Source organism: Ursus maritimus, unplaced genomic scaffold (genome assembly GCF_017311325.1).
Source record: "Ursus maritimus isolate PB19 unplaced genomic scaffold, ASM1731132v1 scaffold_31, whole genome shotgun sequence".
Classification (NCBI taxonomy): domain Eukaryota; kingdom Metazoa; phylum Chordata; class Mammalia; order Carnivora; family Ursidae; genus Ursus; species Ursus maritimus.
In genome coordinates, this window is record NW_024425675.1 from 10,903,886 (window position 1) to 10,925,672 (window position 21,787).

The 21,787-nt window shown below is 42.4% G+C and overlaps 1 protein-coding gene across 2 annotated transcripts in view; it reads left to right on the plus strand.

The window, feature by feature from the left end:
• Positions 1-599: 599 nt before the first annotated feature.
• PRTFDC1 (phosphoribosyl transferase domain containing 1) overlaps positions 600-21,787 on the plus strand; it is a 90,061-nt gene continuing 68,873 nt past the window's right edge. Inside the window, exons 1-3 of one of the 2 annotated variants that reach the window (XM_040645323.1) lie at positions 600-705; positions 10,086-10,192; positions 15,701-15,884. In XM_040645323.1, coding sequence (XP_040501257.1) covers positions 658-705; positions 10,086-10,192; positions 15,701-15,884 — 339 coding nt within the window. In that variant the 5' untranslated portion in view covers positions 600-657. The remainder of the gene's footprint in view (positions 706-10,085; positions 10,193-15,700; positions 15,885-21,787) is intronic. The other variant, XM_040645322.1, reaches the window with a different exon arrangement.

Genomic DNA, 21,787 nt, shown 5'->3' on the forward strand with positions numbered 1-21,787 from the left:
CAATCACACGGCTCTTTCAAAACTCCGGGCGGGGCGGGGCGACGACTTAAAAAACACATTCGGGAGAGTGTCGTCCACAGCCGTACTTCGAGAACATCCCGAACCGCAGACTCTTTCACGGATTTACTTGGGATAAAGAGCGCATAAAAATTAGCAGGAAGGATTTAAAGACATTGTTCGCCTGAACGCCGGAGAGCACAGCCTTAGGGAGGCGGGGGCCATGGGAACACGTTCTCCTGCTGTAAAATTCCAGCCGCGGGCAGCTCCGTTCTCCCCAGTCCCAGCGGGGCGCAGGCGGCGGGGCTCCGGGGCTCGCAGACGGGCGGGCGGCGGCCGCGAGGGACGCGCCCCCGGCCTGCGCTCAGGTGGAGCGCGCGCGGCTCCGCAGCTGCGCCCCGCGCCGCCCGCGCTGAGCCCCAGGACCCGCCTCGCCGCCCTGCGCCCCGGGACCCGCCGGCGAGGGGGCCCGGGCAGGGGGGACGCCGCGGCCGAGCCGCTGGAGCCGCGCCAGGCGCTGGGTCCGCGGCGCGCGGTCCTTCCCCGCCGGCTAGCCCGGGGCGGGGCGGCCCGGTCCCCAGCCCCATCCCCCTCCCAGCCCTTCGCCCTCCCAGATCCTTCCCGCGCCCTTCTTCCCTTCCCGCTTTCCCCGGGAGAAACATGGCCGGGAGCAGCGAGGAGGCGCCAGACTACGGGCGAGGCGTCGTGGTAAATGCAAACTCCCGATTTCTGGGCTGAGTCGTGCGCTCCCCGCTCTCTCCCCTCCCCTCCCTTCTTGGCACCCTCCTTTTAGATTAAATGCCTGAAATGCATTCGCGTGAAATGCGGGCGGGCCACTGCTTTGTTCTCCCGTCCCGGAGCGGATGGCTTCCATACTCCCCTGCCAGCCGCCCCTCCCCGCGCCCGACCTGACCCAACACTTCACAGCCCTTCCCTCCGTGTTCTCGGTGTCCCCCCCCCCCCCCGCGCCCCTCTCTCGCCACCCAGGCCAGGAATCGGATACTCCAGCCCCGAGCCTGTGTGGTGCCGGGTCCCCACTCCTGCTAGCCATGAGCAGTCACCGTGGGGAGCTGGACGGGTCTATGAAGACCCTGGCGCGCTACTCCTGGGGGGGGGGGCTCCCTCCCTTTGTGCTTCCTTCTGACCCCTCCAGCCCAGGCTTCCAGTTTTGTTTCCCAAAAGGATACTGCCCAAGATTCTCGAGGGCAGCTAGGAAATGAGCTCAAATGGACGTTGTTTGAGCTTTGAAACATGGGCTGGGACTCTGGGGTCTTTGCACAAGCTCGACATAGGCTAGCGCCTCGGGGGGGTTAGTTTCCTTGTGAGCAAAAGGGAGACGCAGCGTGGTTGACCCGGTGAGCGAATTGGAGAGATTGTAAAATATCTGTCTAGTAGTGTGTCCGGATGGGAAGATATAGGATGATGGGTTCCCAGACCAGAGCCTCTTTATCCCTGGGAATCCCCCAAAGAGTCAACCAGAGGGTACCCATCGGTCAGTGTCCTGGAATCAAATCCCCTCTTGCCCTGTGGCCACTGGCCTCGGCTCCGGATTCCTGTCCAGAATGGCTTCTATAGAAAGTGGAGCTTATTATTGCCTTAGGATTAACAGTGGTGAGGGTGGAGAGTGGGGCCAACTTGCTGCATTAACATTTCTTTTTTCAGAGATCTGTGGTGTTCAGATAACCTGTCTGTGGTTATGTGTGGATTGCTGGAGTATGGGGTTTGGGGAAGGAAACACCACACACTCAGACAGAACTAGTCAGGTCGAAATGTGTTGCTCAGTTCTTAATTTATCAGCAGGATCTTTCTATCTTCAAGGATGAGAAATTCATTTATGTATTCATTGCACACTTGTTGACTGTCCTGCCAGGTGGCCCAGTGGTGTTCTAGGCTCTGCGGAGAGAGCAGGGAACCAGACAAAGCCCTGTCTTGATTGGGCTTACATTCTAGAGAAGGCAAGCAAATAAAGAAGATAATTTCGCACAGTGACCTATGAAATGAAAAGAAAAGAGCGTAATGAGATATGGAGTGATTAGAGGGGGTGCTGGGGCCCAGAGCAGTACTGCTTTTGCTAGGTGATTAGGATGGCCTCTTGGCAGCCATAAAGGGTGAGTAGGAGGTAGCCTTGTGAACACTTGGGAGAAGAGGTACAGGGCATACCGATTGCAAAGAAATCCTTGTATCCTGAGAAGAAATCCTCACACCCAGTTTGTCCAGTTGCCATAGAGAGAGCAGTCAGGCCTGGGGTTGGGGGATGGGGAGGAATGAAAATATGAAAAGGGAAACAAGTTCACTTCTGGACAAATTGAGTCTGTAAGGCCTCCAGGTCAAGGGGCACTGCAGGCGATTTGAAATTCGTATTTGCAATTGAGGCGATTGATCGGATAGACTTGGAAAGCTTCAGAAAATAGAAAAATACATCTGATGCTTGGAGTGGATAGGAAGGTCCGGTGAAAATGGGAAAAAAATTATAAACTGCTGCTAAGGGTAGAAACCTGGAAATCCCCACATGTAAGAGGCAGAGTGTCCAGCAGAAGTCCAATAAAGAGCCCAAGAGTGAGTAGCAGAGTCGGAGAGGACAGACGGAGTGGTAGGTGTCTAGGGAACACAGTTTTGTTGGAGGGGTGAGAGGGGCCATTGAGAGCTCAGATGCTGCAGGAAGAGCAAGTAGGGCAAAGATGGAAAAGAGGCCATTGTATTTAACAATCGCAAAGCCATTAGCTGTGAGAATCATTTAAACAACCATCCCATCAGTAGAATGGCTACAATATAGCACTACTCTTTAATAATACATGCTCTTGGAAAGGAATTAGGTAAATTGATATGACTAATAAGTTAGGCAGATTGTTAAAGTCTAAAAAAGCAGATGATGGAACAGTATAAATAGCTCAATCTATTAGTATCAAAAGAAGCTCTCTGGGAGGCAAGGTAATTTTGTGAGAAAGGCGGTGGGAGGCACTGAGAGGACCTCACGAGAGGTTGGAAACAATGTGTAATGGAGATGGCCCCTGCATTTATGCTGTTTTTTCCAGTAGAGCTTGGCGTGATTAGACGAACTCAAGTTGGATACGGGGAGGGAAGGCAAATTCAGAGCAAGTTCAACGTGTGGGGGGAGCCCATGGCATCTAGGGTAGAGAGGAAAGGCAAAACACAGAAAGGTACCTACCTATGCAGGGGAAATGGAGAGCCCTCAAGGATGGTTGCAAAAAACCAAAGGGAAGGGTTAGTACCAGTGGAAAGGGGGGGCAGGCAATGATAGCGTTTATTGAGCACTTACTATGTGGTTTCCCTGTATTATTCATTTACTCCTTGCAAATCCGTGAGGGAGGAATATAATCTCTGTTTTACAGGGGAGGAAACGAAGGTTCTGAGAGATTAAGAAAATCCCCAGGGTCACATAACTAACAAATGACAGAAGCAGGACTGAAGTCAGGTTTTACTCACGGTGCTACATAGAAAGCTGTGATTGCAGGGAAGTCCTTCCGAGGTGGGATTGTTCTGGAAGATTGGATGTGGCATAAAGGTGAAGTAGTTTGGGTTAAGGCAGGTGAAGGAATCACAAGATGTAGTAGCTAGTAGGAGGATGAAGGCAGGTTTGGGGGCTTTTCCAGAAAAGAAAATTCTGAACTGGTAGAAACTTTGCAGATGAAGATGGCAGGGGGGCATAGAGCCAGATGACATCAGCATAAAACGAGAAGCATGGTTTGTGCAAGAGAAGGGAATATTAAGAGATTTAAGATGGCTCTTGCCTACCAATGGCTTTCCGTTGAATCGGGGAGGTAGGACATTAGTAGATTATTAACAGAAAGCGGTAGCAAATGTTAATTGCCAAATAGGAGTTGTAGACCCTGAGGTCAGAAACTTTGCTCAGGATTGACGGGTCCCTTGATTTGGAGCCAGTAAGGTCAGCAGCCCATGATCGGTACATCTTCGTTCCTTCTCAGGGAGAGAAAGATCTCTACTCGTCTGGCCTTTTGGGATCTAGTTCTTACATATGTTTTGTTTCTACCAAAGCATTATCAAGAGAATCATAGCTAGAACCCACATAGTGGGTTTGGAAGGAATAAGAAGAAGAAAAAAATGCAAAATAACTGTTGTATTTCTGTTATGGGTCCCCCCCCCAAAGAAGTGGGGCAGTATTGGAGATAAGTAATCAGATAATCCATCTAAAGTACAACTTTACCAGGTTGGGTGCGGAACCCGCCCCAGAAGAGGAAGTCCTGTGTGATACAAGGTGTCATTTGCTCCTGTGAGTCCCCTTTATTCCTCTGGGAACAGAATCTGGAGCTTTTCTTTCAGGGAAGTGTTTGTACACATTGACTCAGCGAGTGATTTGAGGCACCCATCACAGCGCGCCTCCTTGCCTGGGCCAGTCCGTGTTCGATGTTCGTGTGTGGGAATTCTTGGAAGCAGAGCTGAGGGATGAGACTCCTTTCCTCCCTGACAGTCAAGGGGGAGATGTGAGCCTGAAAATTGGTAGCAACCATGGTCACTGCCTGCAGGAGAGAGTGGGGCTCAGCGTGTGGGGCTCCGAGGCAGAGAGGAGCGGGGATTTGCTTTTTGTATGTGTTTCCAAACTACTTTTCTCCCTGCGGGAAAAACCTGAAAAATGGTGCAAGAAAGAGGCTAAGCAAAAAATGATTTTTAATGGCTTAGAAAGAGGGTTTTCAGTACATCTTCAAATGAGAAAAAAAGAGGCGCCGAATGAGTTCTGGGGTTTGAATTTTGTATAAAATGGCTCAGTTCATGTGTTTGCCACTTCCCCAGCCTAGCCATGTTTTGTGTCTTTGAACAGAGGAAGCATTGTTCTGACCAAACTTAGCGCATATTCTCTGTGATACTGAAACTATTTAAAGATTTCTTGTTTTGATTTTTTAAAAAGCAGATGAATAACATAATTATCTACAGTTCATAGCAGCCTCCGTTCCTTTAGATTTAGGACTTATTTGCAATGCAATTTGCATGCACCATTAAGAATTACAAGGAGTAAACCAGTAGTTTCTTTCTTTCTTTCTTTTTTTTTTTTTTAAAGCATATTCCTTTTTTTCTCCATGATAAGTGTACTCTTTAATCCCATCACCTATTTCACCATTCCCTCCGCCCACCTCCTATCCGGTAACCCTCAGTTTGTCCTCTATAATTAAAGTCTGTTTCTTTATTTGTCTCTCTCTTTATTTTTCCTTTGCACATTTGTTTTATTTCTTAAATTCCACATATGAGTGAGATCATATGGGATTTGTCTTCCTCTGACTTATTTCACTTAGCGTGATATTCTCTAACTCCATCCAGGTGGTTGCAAATGGCGAGATTCCATTCTTTTTTATGGCTGAATAATACTCCTCTGTGTGTGTGTGTGTGTGTGTAAGTGTACTCTTTAATCCCATCACCTATTTCACCATTCCCTCCGCCCACCTCCTATCCGGTAACCCTCAGTTTGTCCTCTATAATTAAAGTCTGTTTCTTTATTTGTCTCTCTCTTTATTTTTCCTTTGCACATTTGTTTTATTTCTTAAATTCCACATATGAGTGAGATCATATGGGATTTGTCTTCCTCTGACTTATTTCACTTAGCGTGATATTCTCTAACTCCATCCAGGTGGTTGCAAATGGCGAGATTCCATTCTTTTTTATGGCTGAATAATACTCCTCTGTGTGTGTGTGTGTGTGTGTGTGTGTGTGTGTGTGTGTGTGTGTCTGTTCATCCATTGATAGATACTTGGGCTACTCCCCTCGTTGGGCTATTGTAAATAATACTGCAGTAAACATCAGGGTGTATGTATCCCTTTGAATTAGTGTCCTTATATTTTTTGGGTAAATACCCAGTAGTGTGATTCCTGGATCGAAGGGTGGTTCTATTTTTAATATTTTGAGGAATCTCCATCCTGTTCTGCACAGTGGCTGCCCCAGTTTGCAGTCCCACCAACAGTGCACGAGGGTTCCTTTTTCTCCACGTCCTCACCAACACCTGTGGTTTGTAAACCAGTAGTTTCTTTATCTCTAATTGTCTTTTATCTCAACAAGGAAAACTCACTCTTTCAGACTCACTGGGAAAGGCCAGTTTGAATTACAGAATAGTTTTAGAGAAATACATCTCTTCTATTTTTAAATGTATAACTTTAACTAGGGTAAGAAGACATTGGCAGATAGATTTGAGGCCCTTCTGTAAATTAATTAAGACCTTTAATTTGCAAGTTAACCCATGATGTTTCAACACACCTAGATGGCGAACTCTTATTGCGTAGGTACTGTAGCCTAGATAATGATGTAAGAGTTTTATTTCCGTTATATATCTTACTGAATCCTCACAGCAGGCGTGCGAGCAGGCGCTGACTCCATTTTATAGATGGACACACTGAGGCACAGAGAATCAAAGCCCAAGTCAAGTCCCACAGCTATAAATTCCCCCACATGTGCTGGGCTTCTAAGTCCGAGCGCTTGACCTCCACTCCATGCCGCCTCTGACTACAGGTTACCATGATGGCTCTTACCCATACGTTGGTTTTGTCATTTGCTTATCATTCTTTTCTTCTTTTTGACATCAGTTATTAGGCACTTACTACACACCAGGAAATGTCCCAGGAACTCTGAGTCAATTCTCTCTCTCTCATTCTTTTCGTTTGTTTGTTTTAAACAATAGACGTGTATTTCTCATAGTTCTGGAAGCTGCAAGTTCAAGATCAGTGTGCTGGCTGATTTCGTTCCTGGTGAGGACACTTTTGCTGGCTTGTCGATAGCTGCCTTATTCTTCCCATTGTGTCCTCACATGGCAGAGAGAGAGAGAGAGAGAGAGAGAGAAAGAGGGGGGAGCAAAGGGGGAGAGAAAAAAGAGAGAGAGTGTGCTAGAGAGAGCTTGATTTTTTTTTCTTATAAGAGCATTAATTCCATCATGACGGCTCCAGCCTCATGTCCTGATTATTTCCATAGGCCCCACCTCCTAATGTCATCACAAGGGGCAGTGAGGGCTTCAACATATGAATTTTAGGGGGGCACCATTCAGTCCATAGTACTGTAAAAGCAGCTTCTTTGCAGCAAGTCCTCAAATGGGGTTGTTCCTGCGTGCTTTGGAGACTGTCTGTTCTCTCTTAGTCCTCACACCAACCCAGACCACAGGTTTTATTGTGTCTTATTTAAAGGTGGGGGAAACCGAGTCTCAGGCAGGGTGAGTACTTCTCTAGCGTCACAGCCGGGAAGGGTCAGAGCTAAGCTCTAGAACACAGAGAAGAATGTAGGCTCTGAGGTGCAGCCAGGGCCAGGGCGGGAGTAGTCAAGGATTTGCATAGTGGGAAGAATGGGCTCAGAAGACCACTCATGAATGATGCCACCACCTGGAAGGGCTCCAGGAAGCGGCGTGGGTAGTTTGTGTGTGGTCTGGAAGGGGAGCCAGGAAATGCCGTGCACTTGAATGATCTCCCTGGGGCCTCATGCCGGTTGGGGTTCTCGTCTGGCCTTTACCGTGGCCTGCCAGAGGATCTTCTGGAGGCTTCTCACGTACAGCTGGTGTTCAGGCTCTCACAGGGAACCACGGTGTTGATGGTTACAGCAGGCTCAGGGAGTTCTCAGGGCTGGAAAACAGAGTTGTTCTGTGCAAATTCAATAGTTGCACCCAGCCAATTTGCTGATAGAGGCAGAGCAAATGTGATACTTTTCAAATATGCAGATGACACACCATTTGGCTAACAATCTGCCCCTGGTAGATAGGAATTTCCGGAGCCTTGAGCAGTGGTGCTCCTTATGTGGGGAGACAAATCAAGACAAACCAGTTTGTGCTGGAGCTCAGGTAGTGCTGGGTAGTCTGTGGATGGAGACTGTCTCATTCATTAACACATCGGACATTTTTGAGCACTTACTGTATTACAGATCAGTGTTCTGAGTGCTGGGGTTTCAACAGTGACTCAGATATGGTCTCTGTCAGAAGGCACTGACATTCTAGTGGGAGGAGACAAGACAAAGCACACATGGGTCAAAGCCAGTAGGAGCACATGCCGAGAAGGAAAGTAAAGCTGGCGAAAGGGACATAGAGATGGGTTGGAAGGAAGGGGGTGCTGTTTTCTCTAGGTGATCAGGTAAGTCCTCTCTGTGGAGGTGATATTTAAGTGGGGGCTTGAAGGAAGTGAAGTGTAAGCCATGTAGAAATCTGGGGGAAGAGTATTGCAGGCAAGAGAAAGGGCAGGTGCAAAGCTCTTGAGGCAAGATCTTGTTCAAGATCAGCAAGAAGAACATGGCTAAACCAGAGTGCAGGAAGAAAAGGCCTGCAGATGAGTAAGAGAGGTAGCCCCCGTGGGCCATAGTGAGGACCCTGGGTGGTTCTCAGAGAGTAGTGGGAAGCCCACGAAAGAAGACGAGCTGAAGATGGCAGCACTCCAGCTGCCATGTTGGAATGGGGTGGGGATGCCACGGTGGAAGCAGGGAGGCAAGTCTGACAGCTATGGGAGTGGTACCCGGAGAAATGATGGTGGCACAGACTGGGAGGTAGCAGTTGGGATGTTGACAGGTGGTCCTGGTTAAATGTTGAAGGAATTAATGATAGGATTTGCCAGTGGGCTACATGAGGGAAAGAAAGAAAGAAGTCAACAACAACATTTTGATCTGAGCAAGTAGAAAAATATGTTGTCCTTTGCTGAGATAGGAAAGGGATAAATTTGAAAGAAAATGCCCTGAGTTTGGTTTGGCTGGCGTTCCAGAACCCAGAACTGGGATGGGCATGGGTGGGGGGTCTGGACCATAAGTTGCCCTTCTAAAACCTGAGCTAAGGTTTTGCGTCGTAGGTGAGGAGAAGTGTGGAAAGCTGGGGGATGTGCCAGAATTAAATTAAGTCCAAATGGATTCTATAACAGATAAGAGCGAGTGAGCCAAAGGCTGGAAGAGGCAGGAGTCTTTTCAAGGAGCCTGAATGGGAGCCTTTGAAAAGACAGAGAGCTACGAGGGCCCCATCTATGAGGAGTTTGGGAGAAGATCAGAGAGTAGGAGCAGTGAGCAAGGCCTCCAGAAATAACTGAGGCCTGACCTGAGCTTCTGAGGAGGGGGTTGAACTTGGGATACAGAGGGAGAGAGGGAAAGAGAAGGTGAGGATGCAGGTGCAAGAAAGACAAATGAACAGAACACAGAGCTGGAAGGGTCACGACTGGACTGAAGACCAGTCTGAAGATAGGAAGGCGATGGTGTAGGGGATTGAGCTGGAAAATGAGGATAGCTCTGCATGATGAAAGCGTCAAGCTGAGTAGAGGAGTCTGATGGAAGTGTGCAGGAGCCATCAAAGAACAGGAACCAACAAGACAGCTATGGAATGAGTTGAGTGCTAACACTTCCCTGGAGTATCCTTTCTTGGTGATCTGAAAGTAAAAGTAACTCACTCTTCACCGTCATTTTCTCTCCCACATCTTTACTGTTCTAACCATAAAACTTGCACATTCAGTGCTAAGCAAGGGGAAGACTGGCTCATAGTGAATAGACCAATTTTCTGGAACGATTTTTCCCAATAGGACTGACTAAAGTTCCCACCGTAGTACATCGTTCTGAAGTGTTTACTGTGATGACTAGACCACTCAGAAGTTCGTGTCTACACTAATCCCAGGATACATGTACTTTAATAGGTAATCTTTCCCAGGCAGATGAGGCATTGACAACACATAGAAATATAATAGTATATGTAATAACATTTATAATAATGTATGATGATACTGTCCATATTTCTAAGTCCATAAGTATAAGTCCAATATACTTATGAACATAGTGTTACTTATATTTATGATACTATATAATTTAGATACAACAAACATTACACACAATACTATCAGGTTAGCTAGAAGACATCAAGTGGATATTTCTTTGTATGATGTCAAAAGTTAGGACTGGAATTCTCTGTTCATTTCAGTACTAGATCCTTTATCAGTTTTCATGAAAAAAATTACTTTCTCCCACTGAGCTTTTCATAGGTTGACAGAATATAATCCAATGTCATATTGATTGTCAGACCTCTTCTGTTTTTAATAGTATTCTTTTTTCTCAAATGATACCCATTTTTGTTTATTTATGTTTTACAAGTAAATTTCCCATGAAAAATATTGTAACCAAAGTAATTTGATTTACAGATTAGGGACGACTGGCCAGGATATGACTTGAATTTATTCACATACCCACAGCACTATTATGGAGAATTGGAGTATGTCCTCATACCTCATGGCATCATTGTGGACAGGTGAGTGTTATTTCTTGTGTTGGTCTTGGCCCTGCACTGGCTGGCCCCCTCTTGTGCGAATCATATAATACACTTTACGACCCTATTCCTGAGTCTCTCTTATATAGCCGTAGACCGAAATTTTATAGGACAGAGAATTTGGAATATAATGAATCTCTGCTTTAACTGAACTGTTTACCTGGACACTTGTTCTGGGGAAATGATAAGAATATATACATATATACACACACACACGTATATACATATATACGTGTGTGTGTGTATATATGTATATGTATATATACATATATATTCTAGAAATAGTTCTATATATAGTGTGTATATATAACATATATATACTCTAGAAATAGTTCTGTGCAGATATTTTTAATGTATTATAAATATATTAAATATAATATATTTATAATATATTAAAATTATATATGCAGATATTTTAATATATATTAATATATTATAAATATATATAATATATAAGTATATTATAAATATATATATAGCTCACAGACTCTTGAGTTAACCAGGGATAATTAACAGGTGAACTTTGCCTTCATGGGACACACCCCTGCAGCCCTGGCTTTTCCTGCAACTTGGCATACATCTCGAATCAAGCAATGTATCACAGATCAGCCAGTCTGTGCCCAGTTTTGGTTTCCAGGCAGTGATAATGTTTTGGGAGTAGGCATATTTTCAACTTAAAAATATCTGCACAAAACTATTTCTAGAATACTATTTCTAGTTCTTTCTGACCTGTCTATATAGAGATCCTTTAGCTCCTTCCTCGCCAATTGGCTTTCTAAAAGCCAGCATTTTCTCGCCTGTTCTAGGCCTGTAAGTCAGCATTTGTTTCTTGGTTTTCAGAGAGCATCTTTTTCTTGAGCTCACCACAAGCCTCAGGATTTAAAGGTCATACCCCGTTCACAAAACTGCCTAATGCCCAGACTATTATCATTCCATGTACCTCTCTGTTTTCTTGTACAAAGATCAAATACTTAAGCCTTCACATTCACATGGAAAGCAAGCCTCACAGTGCACTCCCAGGAACATAAAGATTCTTCAGACAACCAGAAATTGGGGTGGGAGAGGCAATGGGGAGTAGGAGCAAACTGAAACTTTGGACTCTCCACGCTACCCTTTTGAAGAAACCATAGTACTTCTGCCTCTATTTTTAAAAAAATCTATTATAGTCTTCTGAATTAATCTTTAACTTGATGAAACAAGTCCTTAGCCAAAGTAAAGTTTGAAAAACCCTGGACAGTTACTATTCCCAGGATATTATCTTTCCATCAATTCCTGTCTATAGCAAAAGGAAATTTCATTCTTTCACTCTAAGATTTTTCCACTGGGTAAGACTTGCACAGTGCACGTCCTCTCAAACTATAGTATGTTATTAAAATAAGGTCTAGTTTGGAGTTTCTCATGGCCTAAGATGGCTTTCCATGAAATACAAGTCCCAATCCTCAGAGGGAACAAAATGTTCTGTGATCAAATAAACTCGGGAAATTTTGCATCTCTCAAATGGCCAAATCTCCCTGTTAGCAATTCATATTGAAGATACGGAAATTCCTGCAAAAAAGAAAAAAAAGAAAGAAACCTGCTTGACTTTAACAATTAAACCAACTTTGGTTGTGCAGTGGAGTCCCTGTATTCGGCTCACCTCTTAATATCTTAGAGGCATTTCCCCTTAACTCTGGTTTGGGAACCCCCTGGTTTAAGCAAATTCCTGCTTTTCTAACCTCATTTTTATGCCTTTAGTTAATTGCATCCAGATCTAGTACATGATTGGGCCCTGCTAAGGCTACCTGAAGCCAGTACAGGAGACTTAACCAGTGAACTTGTTAAAATGTGTATTCTTTTTTTTTTTTTTTTTTAAGATTTTATTTATTCGTGGGGAGGGAGCAGAGGAAGAGGGACAAGTGACTCTGTGCTGAGTGCAAAGCCCCATGTGGGGCTCAGTCCCATGACCCCGAGATGATGACCTGAGCCAAAACCAAGAGTCAGATGCTCAATCCACCGAGCCACCCACGCACCCCATAAAATGTGTATTCCTGGGATGGGGCCCAGGAATGAATTTATTAAGTGTAATTTACATACTACAAAATTCACCTATTGTCAGTCAATGATTCAATGATGTCTAGTAAATGTTTATGATTGGGCAGGCACAACCATCATTTTACAGTATTTCTATCATCCCCAAAAGTTTGTTTGCTGTCAGTCCCTGTTCCTACTTCCAGCATCTGGCAATCACTCGTCTGATTCCTTTCTCTCTAAATTTGTCTTTTCTGAAGATTTCATATAAGTTAAATCGTACAATATCTAATTATTGATCTATCAATCAATGGTTATTTGCATGTCTAGCTTTGGGCTACTGTGAACGACGCATCTATGAACATGGAAGTCTTTGTGTGGGTATACCTGTTCATTTCTCTTGGGTGGATTTCTTGGAGTGATATTCTGGATTTTATGGTTAAGTTTAAGAAACTGCCAATTATTTCCAAAGTGGCTGTACCATTTTACATTTCTACCAGCAAGGATGAGGGTTCCAGTTTCTCCACATAGTTGCCAACGTTGAGTATCGTCTGTCCTTTTGACTATAGCCATTCTAGTGGATATACACAAGTATCCCGTTGTGGTTTTAATTTGCAATTTCCTAATGATTAGTGTACGTGTTAGCTATTTATGTTTTCTTTGAAGAGATGACTATTTAAGTCTTAGGCCATTTTTACATTGGGTGGGTTGTTTGTCTTTTTATTGAGGTGTGAGCGTTCTTTATGCATTCCGGATACAAGTCCTTTACCAGAAATATGATTTTCGAATACCCCACCCCCCATCTGTGGCTTGTCTTTTCATTTTCTGATTTATATCTTTTGAGAAGAATGTTAGGTAAGTATTCTATAAATGCTAGTTAGGTCCAGTTGATTTATGATACTGTGTGGTTCAAGTGTATCCTTAGTGGTTTTCTGACTGCTGGATCTGTCGATTACTGAGAGAGGGGTATTGAGATCTCCAACTGCAGTGACGGATTTGTTTATTTCTTGTTGTAGTTCTGTCAGTTTTCTGACACTCTGTTGTTAGGTGCATGCACATTAAGGATTGTTACGTCTTCTTCGGAAATCGACCTCTTTATTATTATATAATGCCCTCTTTATTCCTGATAATCTCCTTGCTCTGAAATCTGCTTTGTCTGAAATCAATAAGCTACTCCTGCTTTCTTTTGATCTTTTGATTAGTGTTAGTACAGTATGTCCTTCTCCATCCTTTTACTTTTAATCTATCAGTGTCTTTATATTTATAGATAACATATGTTAGGGTCTTTTTTTTTTTAATCCACTTTGACAGTCTCTCTCTTTTAATTGTTATATTTAGATCATTCACATTTAAAGTGATTATTGATTAGTTGGTTTAATATCTATCATATTTGTAATTATTTTCTGTTCATTGCCCTTGTTCTTTGGTTTTTGGGGGTTTTTTTGTTTGTTTTGTTTTTGTTTTTTTGTCTTCCACTCTGTGGAATCTGTCTCCCCCACAGTGTGTGGCCTCTGATGATATGCAGTTTATTTCTCTTGTTTTTACTTGTAAGCCTCACTTACTAGGGCTTCCCCTGTGTCTGAATAGTTTAGTCTTCATTATAAGATTGGCTAGACATTATACTCAAGCACCTCAAGCCCGTACAGCTTCCACTTTCTGCTGATGAATGTGTGTGGGGGCTGTCAAGCCCATTCAGATTTCCAGCCTTTTTCAAGTCTTGCCTGGCTTTTATTGTTTCATTGTGCTTTCTTGTGTCTCCTCTGCACCCGCTTATGGGTTCCATCATTCAGGAATGTGTAGGTAACCTGGTCCCATGCCGATCTCTGCTGGGCATATGCATAGCTTCTGGTCAACTTGGGATATGTGAAGAGTATATTGTCTGTCCCTCTCCTGTGACGCTAACCTCCCAGAACTCCCTGTCAAACTAGACTAGTTTGCCAGTTAGTTGCTCAAACAGGACCACAACTTCCTGATAAGGGGGCCCATTGGCTCTCCCTGTTCACAGGCTACCAAGGTAGCCATACTAACTGACAATGCTCCCTATCAGGTGAGCTCCCTCTGGCAGCGCCCCATGCCGGTTGAACAACGGAGCTGATGTGGGGCTCAGGAAGATGGGAGCATTCTCGGGCAAGAATGCCACAGACTTGTGCTATTTTTACCCACTGTTCAATGTTTTCATGAATAAATGACTCTCAGTTTGTTGTATGTCTCTGGTTAACTTCCAGAGTACTGCAATGGTTGTTTTCAACAGTTTTATCTAACTTTATAGTTACTTTTTTGTGGAGATAATGTGTTGACCACCTCACTCCATTATGCTGAAAACAAATGTCCCTTTAGGCAGAATATCTGGCATGCTGATGTACATTTTCTTGATGATCATATTTTGAGAAACATCATCTGAAACCATGGTTGCCATTTAATATTATGTTTATACCATGCATGCATATACACACATATGTATAACTTATATATAAAATATGTAATATATTAGGTATGTAGAATATATATATATGCTTATATATATGTATGTATATATATACACATATGTATAACATATATAAAATATATTATGTAATATATTAGATATGTAGATCATATATATAGAGAGATATAATATAATGCTTTATATATAGATATATATACATATACATATATACACACATATATATTCATATATATATATATATATATATATGTTCAGATCATTCATTTAACATGTTTTAAATCTAATTCTATCTGAAGTGCCAGTAGGAATTTCTTTTAAATATGCACCTTAGCTCCTGCCTCCATTCAAGGTTTTAATGTTGTATGGAGACATGGGCAATGGACTGCTAGACATGAAACAATTAGAAAAAATACAGTGACAGTTCCAAATCAGGCTTGGGGTGCCAGCCCGAGGCTGCCCCATTGCCTAGCTCCAGGAAGGCATCATTCACATGGTGCTCCGTGGAAATGATGCCTACTGGAATTGTACCCTGGGCACCTTTCACCTAGGTAATGTGCCATCTTTGTCAAATAGAAGACAGAGGTGATTCTTTGGATAGTTTCTGTGGGCTTGACTTTTCTTCCAGTCTTTTCTAATGCTGTAAGGTGGGTGAGTCATTCTTCACGTCCTCTCCCTTTGCTATAGAGCGAGCATAACATCACCAGATACGTTCATAGCATTGTGAACAACCAGGCTCTGTGTGATAAAATAATAACATTCGTGATCTTTGACATATATCTTACACCTTACTCATGTTTGTGACACCAAGGAGCAAAAATGTGCTAGGGATGATGTGGTTATCAGCAATATGGTTTGAACACTCTCTCTTTGTCCAGCTTGAACAAAGCTCCTTTATCCGTAGGCTTCTGCCTCCCGAGCTCTCCTCCACACTCCCCTGCATAATCTAATATGGGTAATGCATCTTGCATTTTTTTTTAAGGAAAAAAAATACTCAGAAGTACTTAATGCTTTAATATATCTTTTAATCCCTCTTTCAGAACTGAACGGCTGGCCAAGGATATTATGAAAGACATAGGAAACTGTGACATTGTGGTCCTGTGTGTGCTTAAAGGAGGTTACAAGTTCTGTGCGGATCTCGTAGAACACCTTAAGAACATTAGTCGCAATTCAGATAGATTTGTCTCTATGAAGGTTGATTTCATCAGACTAAAAAGTTACAGGGTAAGTTATTAATTCCATTTTCATTATATAATGTTTAGCATAAAGAATTTTCTAGAATAAAAGAATTGATAATCTGATGAAAATGAAGAATGTCATTTTTTAAATTTGCAAGGTACTGCAACCTGTAATTGAAATAATACTGTTTAGGGGGGAAAGCCCTTTTTCTGTTATCACATATATGGAAAGATGCTTCAGGAATGATTCATGCTTCTTTTATGGTTATAAGGCTGAGTGGTTATTTCCTGGTGACTAGCCTCACAAATGAGTGTGTTAACAATGACTGTTAAGAAAGTCCAGTGAACACTGACGTGTTTCCGGTCTGGATGTCACCGTTGGCCCTAGAGACCTGTGCGAGGGTGTCCAGCCCAGAGAGGACAGTCTTAGTACTGGGGTGGCTGCAATCATGACCTGGAAGTGGAGAAGGGAAGTCTGTAGGGACAGTGAGTTACCAAGTGCAATGAGCCAAGATCAGAAAGCCTCCAACAGAAGGCCCATCCACCAGTCTGTACTGGGGCTTTCTTGGCCTGCACTGGACAGAACTGAGGGAGAGTATCCTCCAAAGATGTCATCCCCTTGGTCTTCCGTCTTCTGTGTTGTTGTCTTCTGTGATGCTTTTTGACTCAATGTATAATAAATCATTAAAGCTAGCCTACTATTGGGTGAGGAACTGTTGGAGTCAATATCATGGAAGTATTTTCTGATTAAATTAGCTTGACACATTTTAATTCTCTCTTCCAGTTGGTTTTCTAATGCTGCGTGACAAAGTCACGACACACTTAGTGGCTTAAGCCAACACACATTTATCATCTCAGTTTCTCAAGATCAGCCATCCGGGCATGGGTTCTCTGCCCATGGCTGAAATCAAGCCATTAGCCAGGGGTGGGATCTCATCTGAGGTTTGCAGATGACTGACCTTTCCAAGATCACTTGACAAAAGATCACTGGCTGTTGGCAGAATTCAGTCTCCGCTTCCCTGCTGGAGACCCGGTCAGCTCCTATAGGCTGCCCTCAGGTCTTTGCCCCATGGTCCCCTCCACCCGCCAGTTCCCAGCACAGCAGAATCTTTCCATTTAGTGAGGGCCTGACCCCTCTTGAAAAAGCTGACCTGGGGCACCTGGGTGGCTCAAGTCGGTTGAGCATCCAACTCTTGATTTTGGCTCCGGTCATGATCCTAGGGTCGTGAGGTCCAGCCCCGCGACGGGCTCCATGATCAGTGCAGAGTCTGCTTGGGATTCTCTCTCTCTCTCCCTAATCATGGGAGTGGATTCCCGTGTCTAGTAGTCTCACCCACACTCACGTGGAGGAGACTAAACAGGGTGTGTACACCAGGGAACAGACGGGCACGTGCCTTAGGGTTCTGCCCACCACTCTCTGTGATTCAGTTGCTTCAGCTCTTGGGCAGCTGGTGAATTATTTATCATTTCTTAAGACACTCTGTATTCTCCCAATGACTTCTAAGTTGTATTTTACAGACGTCTTAACCTGGAATTGTTGGTTTCATCTTCTCTTGGAAATGTTTTCTTTAGGTTCCTTTCATCCTAGATTAAGTCGCTGTACTTCCGTGTAAGACTTTTTTTCTCATTTACTTGGCTCTGATCCTTATTGGATTTTTCCCTGGAAAACAGCTTTTTAAACTCTTTTTAAAAATTAAAGTCAGATGTGTTGAAGTATAATTTATATGCACGAGAAGTTATCTGTTTTAGTTTACAGTTTTGTAAGTTTTGACGATTGTATACAGTCATATAAATCACCTCAATCAAGATATAGAACATTCCTCACCATAAAAAATGCCCTTGTGTCCCTTTGTACTTTGCAGTCAACTCTTTCCGCAGCTCCTGGAAACCACTGATACATTTTTCTGTCCCTAGAGTTTTGCTCTTTCCAGAATGTCATATAATGTAACCAAATACCATGTAGCCTTAGTACATCTATAAATCTTAGCATAATTCATTTGAGATTCATCCATGTTGTTATGAATACCAGAAGTTTATTTCTTTTTATTGTCAAATACAATTTCATTATATGGATATATCACAGTTTTAAAATCATTTATCAGAGGCACTTGGGTGGCACAGTCAGTTAAGCGTCCAGCTCTTGGTTTCGGCTCAGGTAGTAATCTCAGGTGGTGAGATCGAACCCCGTGATGGGCTCTACACTCAGCATGGAGTCTGCTTGTGATTCTCTCTCTCTCCCTCCACCCCTACCCCTGTGCACTCTCTCTCTCTAAAATAAATAAATAAATATTTTAAAAAAAATTTTTAAATAAAATAATTTATCAGCTGAAGAATATTTGGTTTGTCTCCTTCTTGGAGATGATTGTGAACAAAGCTGCTATAAATATTCACATACAGGTTTTTGTGTGTACTTATATCTGCATTGAGTAAATTTCTCTGGAGATTGCTAAGTCATATGGTGAGTGTATGTAAGAAATGACCAAACTGTTTTTTAGAGGGATTGAATAATTGTGCATCCCCACCAGCAGATGAGAGTTCCAGTTCTTCCATATTACCCACAGCACTTGGTATTGCTAGTTTCCGTTTTTCCTCCTTTTTACCTGTATTTTACCCATTCAAATAGGTGATAATATCTCATTGTGGTTTCAATTTGCATTTCCCAAAGGAATAATGATATCAAGCATACTTTCATTTGCTTATCTGCTATTCATATAAGTTTTTTGTTGAAGTGTTTGTTCCGCATCTTGCTCATTTCAATAATTTGGGTTGTATGGTTTCTTATTATTGAGTTTGAGAGTTCTTTATATATTTTAGCCACAAATCCTTTATTAAATATATGCTTTGAGTATATCTTCAAGCTAATGGGTTGTTCTTTCATTTTCATGACAGTGCTCTTTTTTTTTTCAAAGAGCATAATTTAAACATTTTCATAAACAGTTTTAACTTAAATCTAGGTCTATGATCTATGTCGTGTTAATTTGTTAATATGGTACCTTTTTTTTTTTTTTGCAAGTGAAGGTCTGTTTGTTCCAGGATCATCTGATGAAAAGACTATCCTTTCCCATTGTATTGTCTTTGTTTTTTCACTGAAATTCACTTGACTGTATAAGTGTGGGTCTATTTCTGGACACTGTCTAGTTCTATTCATCTATATGCTTATCCTTTTGTCAATACCACACTGTTCTGATTACTGTACGTGTATAATCAGTCTGGAAATCAGGTAGCATTTGTCTTCCAATTTTGTTCTTTTTTTTTTTTTAAGATTTTATTTATTTATGTGACAGAGAGACAGCCAGCGAGAGAGGGAACACAGCAGGGGGAGTGGGAGAGGGAGAAGCAGGCTCCCAGCCGAGGAGCCAGATGTGGGACTCGATCCCGGAACGCCGGGATCACGCCCTGAGCGGAAGGCAGACGCTTAACGACTGCGCTACCCAGGCGCCCCCCAACTTTGTTCTTTTTCATAAGTGTTTTAGCTATTCTAGTTCTTTGTCTTTCCATGTAAATTTTAAAATCATGTTGTTGATTTGTACAAAATAACCTGTTAGAAATTTTATTGGGATTGTTTTGAATCTATAGATCCATTTGGGGAGAATTAACATCTTAAGACTCTTTACTCTTCCAATCCATGAAAAGGATATATTTCCCAATTTTTTAGGTCTTATTTAATATCTGTGTTTGTCTAGTTTTCAAGAGTCAGATCTTAGACATCTTTGGTTAGATTTACACCTAAATATTTAAAATGTTTTTGGTCTTATTGTATTTGGTAAGTTTCTCTTTGAAATTCAATTTCTTTTTGTTTATTGCTAGCATATCTAAATACTACTGATTTTGTATATTAAATATTATGACTTTTCAAAACTGTCTTACTGGTTCTGACAGCTTTTTTGTAGGATTTCTTGTAATATCTTCTGTCAACAGAGATGGTTTTACTTGTTCCTTTCTAATCTGTAGACTTTTTATTTCTTTTTATTGCCTTACTGCACTGGCTAGGACTACCTGTACAATTCTGGATAGGAGCGGTGAAGGAAAACATCCTTGCCTTATTCTCAGTCGGTATGATATTGACTATTGCATCCCCCAGTTTTTGATATTTTGTTTTCATTTTCATTGAGTTCAAACTATTTTCTCATTTCTTTTGTGACTTCCTCTTTCACTCATGAATTATTTCTTGTTTAATTTCCAAATATTTGGGGATTTTCCAGAGATCGTTCTGTAGGATTTCTAGTTTAACTCTTTTGCAGTAACTATACTTTGTATGATTTCACTTCTTTTAAATTTGTTGAGGTTTACTTTGTGACCCAGAATATGGTCAATCTTGCTGAAACTAACAACATTGTAATCCAGGTCAGATTAAGCAATACTGCTATCTATCTCTTGTCCATTTCTCTGAACATCTTCTCTTTATTCGATCAAGGTTTTAACCTAGATCTAACACATATGTTAACTTATATTTATGTGATACTAATTCAAAGCAAACATTTGCATTTCTAAAATTCCAGTAGCATTATGAGCATTACTGCTGCATCTAGACAGATATTTTCAAATCAACATATTTTTCCTGGGGAGAAGGATGTGGGGGTTCCTGCCCAGGGTTCTGATGAAGAAGGAAGGCAATGGTAGACTTTACATCTTCACCACCTTCATCCATTCCCACACACTGCGTATTTTTGCTTTCATCCCACACTTAAGTCCTGTAGGACGACTGCCGTGTGTCTTGTCTTTTCTTACTGACTGTCCTTCCTCCTGTCTATCAACAAGATGACACAGATTATCACCTGAGAAACTACTCACGTACAATATAAAAGCCTACCTGCCTACTCAGAACAAGCTTGTCCCCTAACTAACTATCCTCAGAAATGAAGGGAAAAACCATATTCATAGACTGAGGTGTGATGTGAACAGCTTTCTGCTCCTAGCACATAAGCTGTCTTCATCCAGTGATGAATTAATTGCTGCATCAGGTTAGGCCTGAGCTGACCATCCCTTTACATACTCGAGCTCTTTCAACATTCCTGAGGGCAGAAACATGTTTTTAAAGAACCAAAAACTCATAAACATCACCAAATAAGGGGACCAGGACCAGCTCATTTTCCTCTGAGGGTGTTTGGTGTTCCCACATACCTCCAAACCTGTGCATAGAGAGCAGACATCTTGAAAACATCTTGGCAGCAACAGTGACCGTGAAAGTGTTCTTTTGATTCCTTTGGAAATTTCTGGAAGGCGAGCACGGCGCTGTACATTGTGGGTGCTGGTCAAAAGCATTGTGTAGTTTTACTTCCTCCTAGCCTCTTGCTCCGTGTTTCTTTTTAAATTTCTTCTTTGGGGCAGAAAAGTTGAAAGTCCAGTTGGCTCAGAAGCCATGTTTCTCCCTGTAGCAGCCATTGCGTTCATAAGTCACTTGAGGGGCTCTTTTCCCAGGAGGTCCCTCATTGCCGGATGCCCTCTACTCTTTACTAAGGGACCTTCAGAGGGGTGGATGGCTTCAAACATCCCAGGTTCCAAGCAATTTGACTTGTCTTTGTTGTATATGAAACATCCCATAAGACATGGAATGAATTTGCATGAACGATAACATTTTAGCCAAAGATTATTTAGAAATTAACACTAGGCTAATTCTTTGAAAAGCAGGGCCAACATACTCCTGTTCTTTAATGAACAGAGGAACACTGGCAACCTTAATTCCTTGGCATTTCAAGTTTTCTTTCCTTCCTCCCTCCCTTTTTCCTTCTGTCCTTCCTTGTCTTTCCACCAATGTTCATTCAGTACTTGCTATATGAATTCATTGTCTCATTTAATTCTGACTACAACCCTGCGGGATATCTCTCATCTCTTCTTTTAATGATGAAGAAAAGGAGGCTCAAACAGGTTCATTAACTCACCTAATGTCACACAGTTAATAAATAGAAGAGATGGCTTCAGAGCCCAGGCCCAACTGTCTCTCAAGTCTGT